The 21,233-nt window shown below is 48.4% G+C and overlaps 5 protein-coding genes across 5 annotated transcripts; 4 read left to right on the forward strand and 1 right to left on the reverse strand.

Annotated features, from left to right (window-relative positions):
- Positions 1-13: 13 nt before the first annotated feature.
- On the reverse strand, positions 14-2,617 carry H6S33_012767 (uncharacterized protein; the record flags this gene model as incomplete). The annotated part of the gene is made up of 12 exons (XM_044844575.1): positions 14-34; positions 110-140; positions 286-302; positions 385-410; positions 604-633; positions 730-816; positions 874-891; positions 1,579-1,644; positions 1,860-1,914; positions 2,172-2,206; positions 2,288-2,519; positions 2,591-2,617. 12 exons carry the CDS (start codon positions 2,615-2,617, stop codon positions 14-16), a joined length of 645 nt encoding a protein of 214 aa, XP_044694476.1.
- Positions 2,618-3,030: 413 nt separating this feature from the next.
- Positions 3,031-5,114, forward strand: H6S33_012768 (uncharacterized protein; the record flags this gene model as incomplete). The annotated part of the gene is made up of 12 exons (XM_044844576.1): positions 3,031-3,106; positions 3,203-3,223; positions 3,332-3,362; positions 3,463-3,510; positions 3,574-3,588; positions 3,962-3,966; positions 4,044-4,053; positions 4,122-4,137; positions 4,209-4,249; positions 4,304-4,539; positions 4,961-4,967; positions 5,036-5,114. The coding sequence occupies 12 exons, from the start codon at positions 3,031-3,033 to the stop codon at positions 5,112-5,114; spliced, it is 585 nt and encodes a 194-aa protein (XP_044694477.1).
- Positions 5,115-5,584: 470 nt separating this feature from the next.
- Positions 5,585-7,688, forward strand: H6S33_012769 (uncharacterized protein; the record flags this gene model as incomplete). Its single annotated transcript, XM_044844578.1, has 8 exons — positions 5,585-5,740; positions 5,814-5,988; positions 6,051-6,276; positions 6,340-6,455; positions 6,510-6,639; positions 6,692-7,054; positions 7,115-7,516; positions 7,583-7,688. 8 exons carry the CDS (start codon positions 5,585-5,587, stop codon positions 7,686-7,688), a joined length of 1,674 nt encoding a protein of 557 aa, XP_044694478.1.
- Positions 7,689-10,745: 3,057 nt separating this feature from the next.
- On the forward strand, positions 10,746-11,495 carry H6S33_012770 (uncharacterized protein; the record flags this gene model as incomplete). Its single annotated transcript, XM_044844579.1, has 2 exons — positions 10,746-11,257; positions 11,330-11,495. The coding sequence occupies 2 exons, from the start codon at positions 10,746-10,748 to the stop codon at positions 11,493-11,495; spliced, it is 678 nt and encodes a 225-aa protein (XP_044694479.1).
- A 4,743-nt stretch (positions 11,496-16,238) lies between these two features.
- H6S33_012771 (uncharacterized protein) lies at positions 16,239-20,489 on the forward strand (the record flags this gene model as incomplete). The annotated part of the gene is made up of 4 exons (XM_044844580.1): positions 16,239-16,646; positions 16,722-18,158; positions 18,225-19,743; positions 19,828-20,489. The coding sequence occupies 4 exons, from the start codon at positions 16,239-16,241 to the stop codon at positions 20,487-20,489; spliced, it is 4,026 nt and encodes a 1,341-aa protein (XP_044694480.1).
- Positions 20,490-21,233: the final 744 nt, after the last annotated feature.

The raw sequence follows: 21,233 nt of genomic DNA on the forward strand, positions 1-21,233 counted from the left end.
CATCGAATAGAAATTACTTGCATCTACTGAGAAACTACATGTATTTGTCCGATTCGTTAGTTTGTCGAGTAAATGTCTTCCGCAATAGAAAGAATGTGAGTATGAATACCGTGAGACCGCTAATATACGAGGCAACGACCCTATAATTTAGTAAAGTGAGGCCACGGTTCCCGGATTTCTGGTGAGATAAAGCCGTTGCGATCCCTCTATACCGGGACGAAAAGTCGCAGAAAAGTGCGCCACAATCATAATACATCACTCGGTACTACTTGGCTTTCAAATTACACTTGAGCTGTCCGAACCTGTCATGTCACTACCGTCACTATATAGTAATTAGACTCTTTGTTAATAAAGGAATTAAGTCACTTAACTATCTTGTCCTACCTTTTTCAGCGCAGTCTTTCCTGATTCTACGTAGACTTGACGAAAGGAATCCAGTACATACATAGTATGTATATGTTCCATCCCAGTCAAAACACTAACCACTGGCCATTCGGGTAGCCCATTGGCCAGCTGAGACGATTGGTGAATAACCTCTTGTTTTTCACTCAGAGGGTAGTTTTCTATAATCCTCATGGCATTTGAAGCTACATTAGAGTTCACCCTCAAGGTTCTTCTGTTTCGGTAGAAAGTCTACCCCCAATTAATTAGCCATCCATTAAAAATTATTTATCTACAATTACTTATATAGTCCCAGGATGGTAGTAGATTGGGTGTAAGGGTGCATACATGTAGGTAGAAAGGGCTCTTTGAGCTTTCTAGTCGTTAGGTGATGGCTTTTGGGAATGAACGCGAAAATATTGACAGTCATCGCTACTATTATTGATAGAGTATTAGTGAACTTCGGTCGAACTCTGGCAGGCATTGACCAACTGGACAGAATCTCAGCGACTGTTTACCAAATCTCAGGAAGCATTGGTCACCAGGATGGCCAGTTTGACAATGGATCGGCCTGTTGCTGAATGAGGTATACGCGTGACGAGGACGGGGCATATACACAGCAGTATCTGCTTGTCAAGGTCTGTCTGTATGTATGTGTGTCTGTGTGTGTGTGTGTGTTCGGCTCTTCGGTACGAGGTTCTAGCTGGCATCGCCGTATGAAAGTCACTGTTAATATAATGTAGATAACTGGGTTGATGATAGTGGAAGAGTCCCCTAACTGCGAAGATATACCAGCTAGTGTGGTATATCTATTCTCCTTGTACAGCGCTGAGAGTACGTGTTCTTTCCAGCTATGAATACAGTGTTTCTAACTATTGACTAGCTCTATCGATCGGTATTCTCGTAAACTATCCTTACATGAACACCATACATAGTTCCACCCAGGTAGAATGATTCGTACGATTTCGTAACATGGACTTAATTATATATCGGGTCCGATTACAGAGTTCAATTAGGGCTTCCAGGGCGACAGTTTATCAGCCATTTGTGCTATCACATTTAGCTGTTGATAAGCTAGTGGTGTTGCGGATGCACGCATCTTTGGCAGCGTGACCATAATGCTCTAGTACATCCACACAAGAAAACAGCATAGTCCACGAGGTCAATATGATGCTTCCAAGTCGATCGAGGCAGTACGCTTATGAAATAGAGCTCTTGAGAGTTCAGGATCGACGCGGCCATGAACTAATGTTGCTACAGAGGCTACTTGGGTGTTAGCGGGAACAGGCGATGTAGGCGCCATATAACGTGCGACGGCGAACCAGGGTTACAGCTAGAATACGTAGGTACATGTGGCTACCGAGATTGAACCCCTCTCTCTGGCGTCACTCTGCAGATCTAACATCTTCGCCTTGTGGTGGAGAAACTTAATCTATGCATGTATGCATACTGTGCCGCGATAATGAGCGTGTAGGTACCTGAGACAAACAATCCGATTCTTAGGACCAGATTATCAATCTTATACAGCCATATCTACACTTCCATCACTTGCGGTCAGTCATAAGGCGTGGAGGTTTGCATCCTGCTGGAACTGTCAGTCCCAGGGCCGTTGTGTGAATGGTATTCTCAATTGCTGAGAAGGTTCGAATTACATGCCTCAGAGACCTCAACGAAACAATTTCAAAGGCGAGACGAAATTCTCGAGATCTGCAAACGATGATGTGGTCTGCATCTCAATTCCCGCGGCACATCGGACAATCCTATCTACTCCATTACGGCGATGGAATTACCACTCTCCCCATGACAACGTGTCTGCCGAACCGATCTTCGTTGAACTACCGTTAATTGAAACCTCAAACGCCTTTGAATTGAGGAGGCGAAGCTCAATTCGAGGGGCGGACCTTACACCTCAAGATATTCAGGGCAATGACCGATCCAATGGTGGATAAACCACTGTACGGTCCATGTCGCTTCCCAACAAAAAAATGGATAAAGTGGTCTCGTGCCTCCCATGCATCCCGTACGTGCAGTTTTTCTGCGCGCCCTATAGAAAAGCGGGGGATGTGATGTCTTGGTCTGGCCGTTCCCGCTACGGGTGTGTTGTTAATTGAATCCGCAATATTCTCCTTCCGATGTATCTTGGGAGTGGTCAATATTGAGGCTTGTTCAATGCTTCCAGGCAGTGCGCGGATATTGACACATGATCTACCACATTGATCATTTTCCGTCCTTTCATCGCTCACACGAAATCACTCGGCACCAACAACATCATAAAATACATAGTACATCTATCCAAGTCAAGAGAGAGACCATCGAGATCCGAAGCCCTCTCCGAATTACCGGCGATTCTCGGACCAGAGCGGGGAAAGCCAAAAACCAAGTATATACATATCCACCACAATCATCGACAAACGCAGTAATAATCGGTAGAAAAGACGATTTGGGGATTATAGCTTCTTTCTTTGCGGAACACTACTCACCCCAGTTCTACTACTTCTTTTCCTGTGCAGGGAGCGTGATTCCTAGACACATCGTGGGCTCGGCGGATTGGATCTAATTATGAAGATTTTCATGCACTATTTATATGTTGTTTGTATGCACGGCATACCTTCCTCCTCCGATCTCAAGATTCATCTTATTAAATAGCTTATGATCCAATTCGGCAAGAGGGCGGGGTGGAACGGCGCTCAGTACCTTACAATTGATCAACCATTGAGCAATTATGGTATGTACCTTTTCATATCACTTTTACCAACAGTTGTGACCATCGATGTTAAGCTGCCCAATTGAAATAAGGTTAACAGTTTTCCTAATTCACTAGTTTCCGCAGTGATGGTGCAGGGTTTTCTCCGATTGAATGTCCTTTATAAGAAGGTTTAGGCTCAGAGATTTTCCCATTGGGAGAGGGTAATTCATCGACCAAGTCACAATACTTTTTACACAAAACCAGCTCGCCGTCAAGCGATCATTGGTACCAGCCGGTATAGTGTCATTTTTTCTACTTACCAGCTGTCCTCATCACTCACTGAGGAGAAAATAAATATATCATTTGTTTATTTTTCTTTGCAGATCAATTATTAGGCCGGACATATTACCTACATACATTGACCTACCTACCCGACTAATAATGCGCGGTCTTCCAATGATCCAATGTGCCGCCACGTGCCCGCTGACAATATGTTTTGTCTGCAGGACTGTAACCCAGGAGTGATTGTCGACATGTCCCATGTACGCCCGTTACTCGGAAGATACACTACTCATTCGGCTAGCTAGCAGGAACGAATCCTAGTTAATGCCCGACGTGAATCCGAGGGGTGCATACACAGAGGATTTAGTGCCTGTATGAAAAATTTATGCTCGATGACGCTTATCTTCCTTTCTTTTTATCAGATTCAATGGCCGGGATATGACCCGGGCGATTTAGAGTGAGTCTCAGTTGTCAGACGAGGCTGAAAACACGAGGCGAGCCCGGTCAAGTCCTGCTTGTTATTTGTTGCGGGCAATTCATCCATGGAACTTTGGGAGCCTCCATTGCGATGGTAGCTTGAGCATAGAAGCTGGTTGTTTACTAGAAACTAAGACAACGTATCCATAGATCTCCAGCTTTTCAATGCTTTGGGCTTTTGTGTCGGCACCTAGGTTTCTGAAGCTGCGACATATAGTTAACCACATGTACCTCCTACATTACTCTGGTGCTCTATGTCAATCGCCTAGCTTCCGGAAACGGGGCGACATCGCAGGGGCTCCTCCTACCATGTAGGCTTGTTAGAGTTCTAGAAGAGGCTAGCACTCTATTGACTGACAACTGATCCTTTTTATCGGCCCAGGAATTGAAGCAACAAGCAATTTTGAGATTTTTTATATTCAAGTAGGCCTAGATACTACTCAATCAGTTAACTATGTATGTCATATAGAGGCATAGGATGTCCCAGAAGACCCCTCGGTATGTGGGTTTCCCGCCTGCGCTTGAGATCACATATGTTGGTTCTAGCTCGTTGGAAATGGGTCCAGATAGCCGTCCAAAGGAAAACAGTGGAACGAGAGCCACCATCGCGGGGCCAATCCGTGTCAGCATTCCTTCCGTCTCTTTCCTTGCAGTTACAAACCACTCTGAAATTTGGGGTACAACAATATTTCACACTCTCACGTTGGCAGTGGGTACATGTACTCTGCTAACCCTGCATGCATGCGTTCCATCCAAAGATCGTTTTCCCACATAGATCACGCCAAACCACACATAAGCATCGCATACGGGGCTGCATACCAGCGTCATAACTGCGGGGTTGCGGTCGTGATACGTGATACGTGACAGAAACTGTCTAAGGCTTGCACGGAAAGAAGGAAAGGGTGAGGGTTGAGAAGAAAAAAAAAGACCCGACATCCTGAGGGTTGACCTTCAACAACAACAATAACAGTTTTGACTGTCTGCACCGACGTGAATACCAAAAGCCTAACACAACCAAACTAAGAAAAGCGACCCTCTCTTCCTCACCGAGAAGGTGCACTATCAAACCCAACAACCTGGTCACAGCTTTTTCTAGAAAGCCGGGATTGAGCTGAGGGCTCGCGCGCGTGTCAGTGTCAGGGTAAGCCTGAAATACGCGTCAATCCAATCCCTCATTCAATTAGAAGCTTACTGGCTACATATTGTTAGCCTGGAGGTCAATTTGTTTGGCGAATTAACGGACGCCAGGGGCAGCTGGAGAGGACCCGCCAAAAGAAACAACGATTGATTGCAACCAATTGCGTCTTTCCATTGTCCAAGATACTGGGACACCCTTCGAAGAACCTCTTGTTTTTTTTTCCGGCGCCAAACTTTTACTCATCACAATTTCAGAGCGGACAAGGAAGCAGGTTCGCAATTGACCACTGGTAGAATATATTCCTTCTTTTTTTTTGCCCCTCTCCTCCCTCCCCTCCCCCCCCCCCCCCCTTCTCCCCCACCTGCATTGCATGCCCCTCGTCGAGTCGCCGTCATTCAGAAAATTAGTATCTAGGCCCATCGCCGGTATTGAGGTACCCTTCTCCCTCCTTCCGAATTCATTCCATGGGGGGAAAATGTGTATATTATACATATGGCCAGCTCCCCTTCCCTCGATTTCCTATCTCAGTTCCCCCAGCGCCCCCAGCGTACCATCTTATCTGGAAGACATATATTTCTCTTAATTGAAGAATATCTTTCGAGAAATCTCGCTCACTTACCATGTCGTCTCCAGGTACTGAAAAGGAAAGCGCAGCTTCTCCGCCAGTAATCCGAGTCGAGACCGAAAAGAAAGGCGTCCGTGGCCAGGAAGCTAGAATCATGGCAACAATTCAAGATGATGATGAACGTCTACTTACCCGTATTGGGTACAGACAGGTATGAGGAAACTTTGCCTGCTTATTAGTGTGGGCCTAGAAATTGTAGAACGAAATACTTATATATCCTCTAGGAACTGCGAAGAGAGTTTACGAAATGGTCAACAGTCTCATACGCAATCTCTATCTTGGGTGTATTAGGTTCAGTTCCAGCAACCTTTTCAGTCCCAATTACATCTGGGGGACCAGCAACGGCAGTATGGTGTTGGTTCTTTGGATCGTTGATGGCAATGTGTATAGCGAGTTCAGGTATCTATTTTTAACACCCGCAACGCTTCTAATAAGACACAAAGGCTTACTTTGTGGTGTAGTCTCAGAGTTAGTATCGGCTTATCCAACAGCCGGGGGAATGTATTTCGTCACTAAACACGTGGTTCCGGAAAAACATGTGCCCATCTGGTCATGGATTGTGGGCTGGTGTAATTTCATTGGACAGACGGCCGGGGCGTCGAGTGTGGCGTATACCGTCTCTCAAATGATGCTGGCTTGTGCTAGTATGAACTCCAGGTTTGACGGAGATTCATACGCTTTCTCTCCGTAAGTAGCCCTATTATTATGTCACATTAAAGCCGGTGGGTGTTGATGTATAGCCTTATGTAGTACTGCTTTGCAGACAGTCTTGCTTTCAATCGCACTGCTTTGTGTGATGGGAGTTATATGCTCCTTGACAACGAAGTGGCTTCATAAGATTATTATATGGTTTGCGCCGATAAACAGTAAGTTGATTTCTTCCTGGAATTTGTGGAATGTGTTCTTACCTCGACTTAAAGTTCTTGCATCGTTCTCGATCTGCATTGCTTTACTTGTCTTGACCCCGAACAAGCACAGCGCAGAGTATGTGTTTACACATTTCACCGACGGCTCTGGATGGGGTAGCAAGGCATTTTCCTTTTTACTTGGGTAAGTTGAACCTCCGAAAGCCAGATTCTTTGAGCCAACTAACATAACACAGGTTTCTTTCCGTGGCATGGACTATGACCGACTACGATGGAACAACTCACATGTCTGAAGAGACCCACGATGCTGCCGTTCGCGGTCCAATCGCAATCAACAGCGCTGTCGTTGTTTCTGGTGCGATAGGATGGATGCTAACCGTAACATTTTGTTTCTGTCTTGGTGACCTGGATGCAACCATTGCATCGCCCACTGGTATGCCGGCTGCCCAGATCTTCTTGAATGCAGGTGGGAGAGTGGGTGGAACGGTCATGTGGTTTTTTGTGATCCTTATACAGTTCTTTACTGGCGTGTCTGCATTGTTGGCGGATACGAGAATGGCGTACGCGTTTGCTAGAGATGGAGCTTTCCCATTTTCCAGGTACTTAGCTACTCCTTTATACTGGAATGGGCGGTGATTGACATGTGCTCTACAACTTAGTTTCTGGAGCAAGGTAAACCCATACACGCACACGCCCATCAACTCCGTCTGGCTCGTTGTATTCTGCTGTATTTGCCTCAACCTCATCGGAATCGGCTCCCAACAAACCATAATCGCAATCTTCAGCATTACCGCCCCAGCCCTCGACCTATCCTACATCGCCGTAATCTTTGCTCGAATGCTATACTCCAAGGAGATCAAGTTCATCGAGGGTCCATTTACGCTCGGTAAGTGGGGACGACCGTTGAATTGCATTGCGATTTCTTGGGTGCTATTCATCAGCGTGGTCCTGTTCTTCCCGCCAATCAGACCAATCACACTGGTAAATATGAATTATGCGATTTGTGTAGCGGCGCTTGTGGCCATTTTTGCGCTGAGTTGGTGGTGGGCTAGTGCGAGACAGTGAGTTTTCCCTTCCCGCCGAGTTGATCTCTAGCATAGTGAATGTTTTACTAACTCTCGTTTCAGCACATACACTGGTCCACGAACGAAGGATATTATCCACATTGTTCCCGGCTCCGCTGACTCTGACGATGGGAATCTCGACGATGATGTCGAAGATTTTCTAGCCTAAAAAGCAAATTTCCTTTTTTTTTTTTTTTTTGAGGGGAGGTCTTGGGGGGATATATATTAGACTATACGACGGGGTTAAAGGCTTAGAATTTTGGATTTGATTTGGTTGGGCCGGTGCTGGCACCCGCCTTGGGACTTTCGCTTTATTTTTTTTATTTTGTATTTATGAATCTGTACGAGTGTCAGTGATGTGTAGAGCTTGTTATATGACTAACAATCGTTACTAATCTTTCTTTTCGATATTTTTTGTTTATACAGATGCTTAGAACAATTAAGAAAGTCTTTGCAGAAGTCAAACATTGGGTCAAGCGGTAGTACTATAGTGCTGTATTGATTTATGTATTTACGTCTAATAACCCGGATGGTTTGATCAATTGATCATGGGTCGGGCAGACATGTTTCATGGCCGGCTCTAGGGGGAGTGGAAATGTGTACCTAGAATATTCAGTAAAGTCGTTCGTAAAGTCGTTTTTCGAGCTTGGATTTACGTGGGTAATGTCAATATTTTAGCAGAGGGAAAGTCGTTTTAAGGGAAATTGGACGACTTTACAGACGTCTTTTTAATGATTTACAAATGACATTACCGACGACTTTACGGACACCTTTACCTGTCACGCTTCTGTCACTCATTTTGGGCGTATACAGGGGGGGATAAGTTTTGGCCACCGGTGATGCTTCACATGATTGACCAAGGCCATCGCCAATGAATTGAATCATCAAAAGACATCCTAGTATTATACCAGGAGCATCAAGTCAGAGTATCCTGCATGTATATGCCGAACAATGGATCCACCAAAATTAAATTGTATTCCCCAACTGTTACAAGCCCATTGATGCCAGATACCATTTGATGACCCCATCGAAATATTCTATTTGGGGGACTCAACTATCTCGAGGGGCTTCACAGGAAAATATTGATTTTCCGGCGGAAAACGGGAAACACCGGAAACCATCAGTAAAGTCGTATTTTTTGCATTGAACATGCCTTTAACAAGTAAAGTCGTCAGTAAAGGTGTTGGTAAAGTGTCGGTAATGGGACAGGAATGCCTTTAACACAAAGTAATGCGGTTATTGCATCAAATAATGTGTATCTCGCAGCTTTTTGTATGGGAAACGTCAAAATTGATGCATTTCCACTCCTACTAGAGCGGAAAACAACGACCGCGCGAAGGCACCTCGGGGTCTAGAGAATACCATGTACCACAGGCCTCTCAACAAATTGACCTAGCGGGTATGAATAAGGATCTTCTACAGACAATAGGTACTTGGTGCTTCCTTATCTGTAGTTGAAATTGCATTTAGAATTACCGGAGTCGGATTAAGTATTTCACTGTTTCTGTTAACGTTAGAGCAAAACAAGAGATATCACACGGCCACGAGTACATGTACCTTACTAGTAAATGGCAAGAAGAGCAGGTAGGGATTACAAAGCCAGAACGGAGATGTAATATTTCCATATATTATGGAGGGCCCAAGATGATAAGTCAACTTATGGGAATATATAATGGCTATATGTACTGTAGGTATACATGGATTGCATGTAGCGTGGAATTGAAAGGGGGATGAATTGTGTCAACGAGAAGGGATCCGGATAAGTAACTTACAATAGCTGAGAGCATTGGTACATGGTGCTGGTCTATCATGCACTACCATCCGTGACTATCAAGCACAGCTAGTCTTCTCTGAGGTAGAAATCAAGTCTCGAGCTCCTGCCGCTTCAGTTAATACCCCACTCTTGCAACACGCCAAGCATTGTAAATACCGAGTGATTTCTTATGATTCACCACCACCGCGCGCGTTTATCTTCCCATCTAACCACGATTGTTGCGCAGCCGGACTTATATAAGTAGTAAAAGACCGAGAAATGTCTCTCTATATTAATCACCCAGTTCTCTCGACGAAGCAATAACAATAAATTTCAACAATCCACAGATCAAGCACGTTACTAAGCGAGCAAGGTTGACTGACCGACGGTGAGTCAAGGCACCTTAATTGGAATGGTGAGCATATCGGTTGGACAGATATGTAGCTGTCAAAATAAATCATGTAGCCTACCTAGCTTCCCTACATGTATTGTACCTATATTCTCTAACCGCCTCATGCTATTCGCCACACTATGACTGACTGCATATTTAATAATCATCCCAGCCGCCAAATCCTCTGCATACTCACTCCATGCAGGCCATACATTGTAACTCACTCACGACTAATCACTCAACACCATCACAACCGTATAATTACTTAATCGAGTTTCGTGATGACCCCTGCTGTTTTTTATAACCTACCCGCCATGACGTTCGCTCCATACGCGTCGCTGAGGCGAAGCTTTTCGGCTGTGGATATATATCGATTTGGAATAAGTACTCGTAAATTCATGACGTTTCCGAACACGACTACTATTGCATACCATACAAAAAAGCGCCAAATCCACCTTTTTGTATATCATGCAATATTGGTCGTGTTCGGAAACGCTATGAAATTACGAGTAGTATACTGGTAGGGATCAGACGTCTAGAAATAGAGGGTGATATTCATTTGCCCGGTTGCGAAGGAGGTGCTTGCATGGCTCGAGTAAATTAAGGCCCACCCCGGTTCTAACCCACCCCGGTTGGGGAATGATTGTCACGTTTTGGTTTTGATATGCTCTGGTCAGGGGAATGATGGTCCTATTCTTTACGGGGCTCGAGCTCATGAGAATACTGGGATTTGGAGACTGGTCGGTGAGGCAGACTATCTAAGTGGTCGTAGGTTGGGTTGTAGGGGTGATTAGAATATATATAAGGGTTTAGAGGGGCCCACCGTGGGTGGGTTTTTAAGAACTCTCCTGCTTTGATCGGTACCGAGTATTTTGTTAATTTTTGATTATTGAAGTTTTTATTGGATATTGTTACTGCCTCTAGTTGTTCTACTACTTCTACTCTTACTACCTAGACTTAATACCACTCGATAGTCTTACTATCATTACCTCAACTCTTACTACTCTTATTACCACTCGCGATAGTCCTATTACTACCCCAACTCTTACTACTACCACTAGATAAACCAATCACCTTCAACAATGGACCCCTCAAAGACGCAAACCCCTTTATACCAAGACCCCCAGCCATCTTCAACAATTGACCCCTCAAAGACGCAAACCCCCTTATACCAAGACCCCCACACCCAACCCCCATCCTACGACTCCTCCTTCCCGATCCCCGTCTCCAGCGCCTCCTCAGCCCCCTACTCTCCCGCCGCCGTCGACTCCTCCCTCCCGATCCCCGTCTCCACCGCCACATCAGCTCCCTACTCTCCCGCCGCCATCGACCCCTCGGCCAACATCTACGATATTGGCCACGAGCCCCCAATACCCGTCCGAACCCCGTCGCAATACGCCCCCGAATGCGTCCCCGAATTCGTCCCCGAATTCGTCCCAGAGCAGCGCCCCCGCATCAACTCCCACGGGAGCAGCAAGTATCTCCATGCAGTCCCGCTACATAGCCTTACCCGTAGGTCGGCGCCGGTAGATTGTCCGGTTTGTAATAGACGCGGGGCGACGAAATGTACTTCGAAGAGTGGGAACTTTACGCAGTAAGTTACCTTTGACGTTTTGAGTTATAATCATACGTACTGGCTTGAGTTATGTATACTGACATGTGGTAGTGTGTGGGCGGCGGTGACGTGCTCGTTCTCCTGCTTGGGGTGCATCCCTTATATGATCTCGGGTCTGAAGGACGTGAAGCATAGCTGTGCGTCGTGCGGGACGACGCTGGCGGTGTGGCATCGCAGTGGTGGGGGGACGGATGTGCTTGCGCATGCGTTGAAGTAGCTAGGTGCTGCATATTAAGGGCATGGGTGTTTAATTGGTTTATAGTGAGGATATTGTTTAATGGGACTTTCGTTTATCGGTATTTCCTTTGTTTGGTGGTGTTTAACAGTTTTCTTGTAGATTCTCTTTTTTTTTTTTTTTTTTTTTTTGCGACCTGGGGCAATTATTGCCGGTGGCGCACTTTGGGATGGGGTTTGTGGGCATCGTGAGGGGAAATGATCGATGCGCGTGTTTTTTTGGGAGGGGCAACGTTACCATGAGGTTTGCCAACGATGAACTGGGCAAAAGGTTGCAAAAAAAGGGGTTTAGATTCTTGGGATTATGTACTTCAGATTGTCTTTGGGGCTTTGGATGGGGCTTTGGAGCATGTACGATATATATGTTGATGGGGGTTGATCTGTCACGCTGTCACGTTTACGATTCTACCAATATACAAGTATTACACTTTTAGGGCTCTCTCATCGGCATTAATTAAGTCACCTCAATGGCGCTCACAAGACCATACTAACCTTCCCCCATTAAATTCTAACTACATGGACGTCACTTCCTTCCAGACAGGATCATTACTAATGCTGGATAAATATCACAACCACCACCGTCGACCCGATCAAGACTTGTTTAGACCCAGATTACCACCTACCAGCACAATGGTACGAGTGTGGAAAGTATGTATGGCGCGCCCACTCTTAAAGGCATAGTAATAGTGATAGACTTTAGTTTTATCTTGCAGATTTTCGATATCTATTATGGCTGTAAAGCCTTATGTTTTTGTATGTAAAAAGCGCCAAGACTGAACAGGGTGGAACAGTATTATACCCATTTATACCCCCCGAAAAGCAAACCTGACCGAGTTGTGGCAGTGATGTATCAAAATGGCTAGAAATGAGCCCTCTGATCGGCCCATGAGTCTATATTGCAGCCACAATTGCTCCACTTCCATATGCCACCGTGTCACCTTTATATAGCGCTAATATATTATCCTAGCTGGGCAGAAAGCAATTAAACGTAGATTAAGTACCTAAATTTATCTTGTCACCGTATGCATAGCTACCACTAGTATAAACTGTAAAATAGAGCTCTATGTACTAGCTCATCAGTTGAAGTGCCGAAAGCCGCCAGGCCCGCCTCTGCCGTCCTTACCGAAAGATCGAGGGATGATAGAGCTGTGAGGAGATCCCGGGTTCGAATCCCAACTAGAGCAACATCAAATCAATTTTTTTCTCTTTGTAGCTTAGTATGTACCGGGGGTTAACCATAAATACCGAGAATCTGATAAGATAAACACACCTATTTCACAGCAAGATTCTCTTATCAGATTCTTCGTATTTACCCTCAACGCCCGGTACATGTAGACTCGCGACTGGGGGTATGCCGAAATTAGGGGAATGCCGAACAGGATTATTTGGGTGAGAAAACAGGTACTGTAGTTGGTTGTAACGTCGAGTCCGGCATCGCCCCAACTCCGCATACCCCCAAACGCGAGTCTAGTTGGCAATTGCTTACAATGCATGAAGAATAATCCCAATACCATTCCTCCAGCACGTCCGTAAACCTTAATACGTGACACAACTCACACCACCCCCTTCAAGCCAAAATATCGTCATGTAGATCCACATGCATGCAATCTCCTTTGCGGGAGTTGCCGTAAGTGGTGGTGCGGCGGAACATGCCGTTATGGAACGGACAACAGTTAGTGAGGTATGGACGGTGGACGTGTGAACATTGGGTGGAGGGGGTGGGGGGAATACGGTGGCTTTTGTGGATAGATACATTCATGGGTGAGCGGGTTGATATCGGCATCCCATAATCTCTGAAGTTGCCAAACCTTAAAATCAAGAATCGAGTCTTCAAATGTGAATTGTAAATTACATCGTGACCGTTGGGCCATGGCCAGCGCCCAGGCGCGGGGACTTGCGTACATGTCGTAATAGAAGAGGCCACGCGCATGTCATACCTTGGCTTACTTAGTATACATATGTTACTACATGTACATAAATGTAGCCAGAGACGAGCGAGAGTTCCTCTCTAGATCTTCTCATCATCATCACCATCATCAATACACGCTCAAGTCTTATTAGCTTAGTACATGCATGTCATCAGATCTGCTTATAACCACTTATCACAGGCACTCTGGGCTGGAAATATCTGACCAGAATCCCTTCATCATTAAATACCCTACGGGGAGAAGGGGAGTACATATCGAAGATAATGGCCAACATGCAGCGGTAAGTGCTTCCTCGATCATTGCTAGTAGAGGCACCGTGCTAATGATGAGTGCACTACATGTATGTACATAGCATCTATGCAGATAAGATACAACGATCAACCACCTCCGCTGGCCGCCTGCCTTTTCTACTTTACTCTACACCCACCCATCCACAACTCCAATACCAATTCTATCATTCTTGCATTATATCTAAACATGTTGCAGATGGAGAACGGGGCGGGGTGTTGAGCGGCCCTCTAACCCCCCCCCCCCTCACCCCCCGCGGGGCGGGGGGCCGGCGATAGAAAGCAGCATCCAATTCTGGGTTGTTACACTTTCCAGTCTGAAAACTGGATGTCCCACTCAAGACCGCAGAAGATAGCGAGTGTCCTCCGTGGACCGGAGGTCTACTCCAATGGCTGCAGCCCTGCGGATGTAACGTTCCACAAATCCGACGGCAATCTCCACGCGGAAGTTCCCGGCGGGATGCGGTGGGAGATGCCGTACTGGGACGAGTGATGGTATGTGAAGTTGTGGTCACAGTGGGTTTTAATACCCTAACGTATTTACACGTTTTCAGCAGCTGGCTTTCGGGGAGAACGTTCCTCTAGAGTTTGGTAGTGCTCTGGAAGGTCACGATGCATAGTGGCCAGCCCAGATCAGAACTATCTAGTACAGAGGCTCAACCTCAAAATTTGAAGACAGTTTTCGCGTGAAGCCGGGCCAGCGGCGCCGGAAACAGCGATGTTCTGATCAAGAGCATCGTGAGTGAGCTGGCACCTGGAAACGTCCTAGATCCGGCAAAACAAACACCTCACCTTCCCCCCCCCCCCCTTTCTTTTACCTATTTATTTATCGATTAGTTTTCCAAGAGATTGTACCTACAAGTACCTACATACCTGCTCTACTCAAAGAGAAGGATTAAACGACATTCCCACCAAAAGTGAAACCTACCAAATCCCATCCCCATCTCGTTTTCCAGCGCGAAAAAACAGATACCCGGATCGCTGCACACGCACCACCCATTCGCCTAATGACTCCCCTTCGCGGCTCCACGAGATCCACAACCACCACCACTGTGCGGCGCGGCAAGTTCCGCGTCCCCAATTCCCAAGGGTATGGTTTAATGCGTAGATGTGAACGGAGATTTCCAGGGTTGGGGATCGGGGGGCTATTTATTTAGTATTGACTTCCCTCTCTTTTTCTTTCTTTCCCTCCTCTCTTCTCGACTTTATTCTCTCTTGCTCTCTTTACGATATTTAAGTCGAGTGTCTCGCCCACTTTGAGCTACCGACCGACCGATACTTGCTGCTTGCACACCTTTTTGCTGGCACACAACCAACCAGCATGATAGGAAAGACATGGAGACTCTTTTGGGAAGGAAGTAAAGGCTAGGTTTTGGATGTGGAGGGAAGAGGTTTTTTTGGGGAACCGGCGAACATACCGACGTGGTTACGGTTACCACGGGACATCGACGTGGTTACGGTTACCACGGGACAGAGCAGAGGTCACGGAGCAGAGCAGAGAGAGGCTCTATTGCAACCCTACCTCCGATACTGTTACTGCCAGTCAGAACCGATCAAATCAACCCATCAGTCAGCGACTCAACCCAAGCAAGCCAGCCCAGCCCAGGCTATTTCCGAACTAACCGGTTTCCACCACAACCACCCATTACAACCCACTGCCGTATAACCAAGCACGGGGCGGGATGACATTACGCCGACTGCGATTCATTTCCTCCGTGATGTGCTGTCCACGATCGGGGGAGCGTGGGAGCAATAGAATAAGGAACCTGCCCCGAGAACACAAATAATAACTTTTTGTATGAGACCGCAGAATTCTCGCGGAGATGATCTGTGCTTGGATGTCAAGAGATATTGGAGGCCTGGAAATACACGGTTCATGCAAATTTGTGTATCTTCACCTGGGCCTGGATCCTGGCTGGCAGGGACGAGTCCCCCCAATCAGGATGAATTCGACACCCCCTCTTGAACGAACAAATCGTTCGCGAGGTAGGGCGTCGCCCGATATGTCCAATCAGGCTTAATAGGGTGAGCCGAGGAAATGAGGAAATGAGGAGGGAGGGAAAATGATGGGGGAATGTGTGGACGGGGCAGGGGACGGGAGTAGGGGGTGAAAAACATGGGAGAGAAGTATTAAGCAGAAAGATGGAGTAGGAGGGAGGAGGGACAAGAATCCATAGACCGTTTTTTCTCCCCCAGCTTGCGTACATACTTACCTGTCTGTTTGTCTATCTGTCTATCTGTCTGCTTGTCTGTCTGCATATCTGTCAGTCTGGGGGGGCAGTCAGTCTGCCAGTCTGTCTTTCTGTCTGTGTTACTTCCTTATGAGTATTTTGCTAGCATTGCGACAGTAAATAGTCTTTTCTTCCCCCCAGCAGTCGTCTTTCTCTGCATTGCACTGCATAATAAAGCAACAAGACTAAACAATACTTTCCTAACAATCCTTCACTTTCATCCTGTCTATCTTGTCTGTTTAATTGACTTCCTCGGTCCTTTCTCTCTCTCTTGAAAACCATGGAGAAGGAACTCGAGATCACTACCACCGGTTCCCCTCCAGACCCAGCCGGGGACCGTATCCCCGCGTTGCACCAGGACCACAAAGATGCAGAGAAACCCGACATCCTGGTCGACGACATCACGAACATTGATGTCAGCGAGGATAAAGACTCGCGGGCCTCAACGGAAGAGGAGCAGCAGCACATCTCGTTCCGTCCTGTCGAGCCCGTGGCCGTCTCGGTCCGTGGCCTTACAATCACGGTGTCTGCACACTCGACATTGGGGAAAAAGAAGAAAAAACCGAACAATAACGATGGTGGTGAAGCACCACCAGAAGAGAAGGAAAAAAAGATCCTTGATGCTGTGTCTGCAGATTTCCCTGCCGGAGAGCTCACAGCTATCATTGGTGGCAGTGGCAGTGGAAAGGTTTGTTCTGTCCCTCTCCAAACCTCTGAGTAGTTAGTTTCTACTGTTATTTCGTGATACTGACTTTGCCGAAAGACCTCAATGCTCAACATGATGTCCTCCCGCATGACAGGCACAAATCTCCACACCACCGGTGCCACAACCTTTGCCGGAGGCCGAGCCCTCTCGGACGTTAGCTACGCCTACGTGATGCAGCAGGATATTCTGCTGCCCACACTAACGGTGCGTGAAACACTGCAATACTCAGCGGAGCTGCGTCTCCCTGCGTCCACCACTCCCGCGGAACGCACACGCGTAGTCGAGGAAGTGATCCTGCAGCTGGGACTTAAGGAGTGTGCCGATACAAGGATCGGGGACAACGAGCACAAGGGGTGCTCCGGGGGCGAGAAGCGGCGGACATCTATTGGTGTTCAGCTATTGGCAAACCCAAGTGTATTATTCCTCGACGAGCCCACAACGGGGCTTGATGCAGCGAGTGCGTTCCAGGTTGTGCGGACACTCAAGACGCTGGCGGCGAGGGGCCGTACGGTGGTAGCGACGATACATCAGCCGCGGTCAGAGATTTGGGGGCTGTTTGATCGCATTGTGCTGCTGAGTGGCGGGCGGCCGCTATATGCGGGGAGGGTCGGGGGCGTGTTGGCCCATTTTGGGGGGCTGGGGTGGCCGCTGAGGGAGCATGAGAATCCGGCGGACTTTTTGGTGGATTTGGCGGCGGTGGATTATCGTAGTGTGAGGGCAGAGGATGAGTCGAGAGCGAGGATTACAGGGTTGGTGGAGAGGTGGCGGGAGACGGAGGGGAAGGTGCTAGCGGAGGAGAGTGGTGGTGGTGGTGGTGGTGGGGAGAAGGATGTTGGTGATTCTCCGCAGCAGAGTGGTGGGAAGAAGTTGCAGTCTGGACCTGGGCTTGGGAGGGAGATTGCGGTGCTGACGAGAAGAGGGCTCAAGATCACGTTTAGAGACCCTATGGGCATTGCTGGTGCGCTCTTTGAGGCCATCATTATGGGTGTGGTTGCTGGCTGGATCTTCTTTGACGTCAATAAATCTCTCTCTGGGATCAGGACTCGGGAGGCAGCGCTTTATATTGCGGCCTCGCTCCAGGGCTACCTCATCCTCCTCTTTGAGACGTACCGTATCTGTGAGATTGATATCAAGCTGTTTGACCGTGAGCGCGGCGAGGGCGTTGTTAGCGTTATTGGCTTCCTGGTCAGTAGACGTATTGCGAGGCTTTGTGAGGATATTGCTGTCCCGTTCCTGTTCTCCACCATCTTCTACTTTATGGTTGGGTTCGATCCGGACCCAGTGCAGTACTTTGTGTTTTTCGCTATCGTGCTGGTAGGCCAGTTTTTGGCCGTGAGCTTTGCGACGCTGTGTGTGGGTGTGAGTAGAAACTTCGCGGAGGCGGTGCTGGTGGGGAATCTGTCGTATACCGTGCAGAGTATGGCGTGCGGGTATTTCATCCAGGCGAGCACCATGCCGGTCTATGTGAGGTGGTGTAAATACATCTCGTACAATGTAAGTTTCCCCCAGTTATTTCCTGTGATGCCGGAGGAGGGGTGCTGATTGGTGGATGATATATAGTGGTATGCTTTTGGAGCTCTCGTCTCGAACGAGTTCTCTGATAAGTTCTATGCTTGCCCAGTTACGAATGCGTCCCCGACAAACCCTGCGTGCCTCGAGTATACGGGCAAATTCATCCTGGATTCTCTTTCCTTCCCCGAGCACTGGCGGACTGTGCCGATAGTCATTAACGTCTCGTGGGCGGTGTTCTTTTATATTGTTGCAGGCCTGCTGCTTAAATTCAAGCCCACTGATATCAATGTCTCCTCCGCACGCCCAAAGTCTGACGAGAAAGACCGCAGCGCCGGGAAGGAGAGCATCACCCGCACCGGTAGGGAGCAGGTCAAAGAAATCGAGGTTGTGCTCGATAATTGTAGTCTCACCATCGAAAAACCCGGCATGTCACTCGGGCTGTTTGGCAAGACCAAGGGCACCGTAGAGCTCGAGATTCTGAAAGGCGTGAGCTCTCGCTTTGAGGCCGGGAAGCTCAATGTCATCATGGGCCCCTCTGGCAGCGGCAAGAGCACGCTCCTCAACCTGATGGCGAGGCGGCTCCACAGCTCGATCTCCACGCGGTATCGCTCGGCGGGGAAGATGCTGTTTAATGGCGCGCTACCGTCAGACACCGTGATCCGTTCGCTGTGCTCGTATGTGACGCAGGATGACGATGCACTGCTGCCGTCGCTGACGGTGCGAGAGACGCTGCAGTTTGCGGCCGCGCTGAGGCTGCCCGGGTGGATGTCGAAGGAGGAGAAGCACCGGCGGGCGGAGGAGGTCATCTTGAAGATGGGCTTGAAGGACTGTGCAGATAACCTCATTGGGAGTGAATTCGCGAAGGGCATCTCGGGCGGTGAGAAGCGGCGTGTGACCATTGCTGTCCAGATCCTGACCGAGCCCCGTATCCTACTACTCGATGAGCCGACGTCCGGGCTCGATGCCTTCACGGCTGCGTCTATCCTTGGAGTGCTTCGCGGGCTCGCGGAGGAAGGCAGGACCGTGATCTCGACGATTCACCAGAGTCGTTCAGACCTCTTTCAAGGCTTTGGGAACATCCTGCTGCTGGCCAGGGGCGGGCATGTCGTGTATTCGGGCAAGGGTGACCAGATGCTGCCATACTTTGCCTCGCTGGGCCATGAGTGCCCGACCACCACCAACCCCGCCGATTTCGCGCTCGACCTCGTAACAGTGGACCTGCAGCATGCGGGCCGCGAGGCAGCGTCGAGAGTGAAGGTGCAGAGGCTGGTTGAGAGGTTTTCGCACGCCGAGGCGCTGGCATTGGTGGAAGGGGCGGCGCCGAAGGAGATTAGTCTGCCCGCGGAACTGGGCCAGATGAAGAGGGCGAAGGCGCCGTTCCGCACGGCGTACCCGATTCTGGTCCGGAGAGGGTTGATTAATTTGAGGAGGCAGCCACAGCAGGTTGTCGCGAGACTGATGCAGGTGGTGGGGTTGGGGATTATATTGGCGCTGTTCTTCTCGCCGTTGAAGAACGATTATTATTCGGTGCAGAATCGTGTTGGTTTTGTGCAGCAGTTCTTGCCATGTGAGTATTTTCTTCTTGTTGTTCTGCCGGGTGCCTGGGAAGTAAGGGGTGAGTGATAGTCCATGATGCTAACAAACCGGGCAGTGATCTTTGTCGGCATGCTCCAGAACGTCTCCATCTACCCCTTCGAGCGCGACGTCTTCTACAAAGAACACGACGACCGCGCCTACGGCACCACCGCCTTCTTCCTCGCCTACCTCACCCTTGAGCTCCCCTTCGAGCTCGCCACCTCCCTCATCTTCTCGGTCCTCGCCGTCTTCGCCGTCGGCCTCCCGCGCACCGTTAAGCTCTTCTTCATCATCACCTTCAACGCCTTCTGCATCACCTCGTGCGGCGAGAGCGTCGGCATCTTCTTCAACACGCTCTTCGCGCACACAGGCTTCTCCGTCAACGTCACGAGCACCATCCTCTCCATCGGCGTGTTCATGGGCGGTATCATGAGCATCGACATGCCGGGCTTCCTCGAGGCGTTTAATTACCTCAGCCCCAGTAAGTATGCGACGCAGAACTTGGCGCCGTATTCGATGATGGGGGTGAAGTTTACGTGTACGGATGCGCAGAGGCTGCCCGGCGGTAGGTGCCCGCTGGAGACGGGGGAGGAGGCGTTGGCGCTGTTTGGTATGGGGACGAAGGGCGTGTGGTGGAATATTGTGGGGTTGGCGATCGCCACGGTGGCGTATAGAGGGATAGCGTATATGGTGTTGAGGGTGAGGAGGATGCATTTGGGGGTGAGGATGAAGGCGTAGTTGGTGGTGGTGTGGCTGGGGGAGGGGGGTGAGGGGTGAGGGGTAAAGGGGGGGGGGGTTGTTTATAGACGTAGTTTATGTGTGATGTGGCTGTTTTTGCTGTGGTTTTTCTTATGTTCGTTTATTTGCTTTCTTGAAGTTTGCTTTATTTATTGATTATGTTATTAATGTTGTGATTGAAGGTCAATGATAGATATATTGATGGCAATGTGGAGATCCTTGTGGTGGGGCGTCGATACATACATCTTAGCGTTCCTAGAAAGAAACTTGGAACACGCGAAGAATAAGATGTAGATGAAACCCTAGTTAGCCCTAGAATGAATTCTCTTTAATTCAGTCGTAGGCATCCTAAAATCGTAGTGATGTGCAGTGCAGAGGACTAAGCCCTGCGACCAGGACTCGGCGAGGACCCCGGCACTCGAAGCCAATGATGGTATGTTGAATATTATGGTTGACATCAAAGGGTTAGGGGTTCTGCCTCATCTTGGCACACCGCCAAGCTAGCTCAAGTATCACACCAGCGCATTATACACCATTGGCGGGTGGTCTAATGGACTGCTCGCCGGGTTAGACACCGCGTGTTACCCAGGATACAATCACACACACATTAGGTCCTGGGTTCGAACCAGGGGTGGGGGTAGCAGCGCAAATTTCTCAATAAGCCGCTGCAGTACCTTTTGTACTCTTTTTAGACAACCACTGAGTGGTTTAAATCCCACCACAGTAGTTTCTTTAAACCACATT

The sequence above is a fragment of the Morchella sextelata genome (assembly GCF_020137385.1).
Source record: "Morchella sextelata strain SCLS chromosome Unknown scls_9, whole genome shotgun sequence".
In the NCBI taxonomy this organism is placed as follows: domain Eukaryota; kingdom Fungi; phylum Ascomycota; class Pezizomycetes; order Pezizales; family Morchellaceae; genus Morchella; species Morchella sextelata.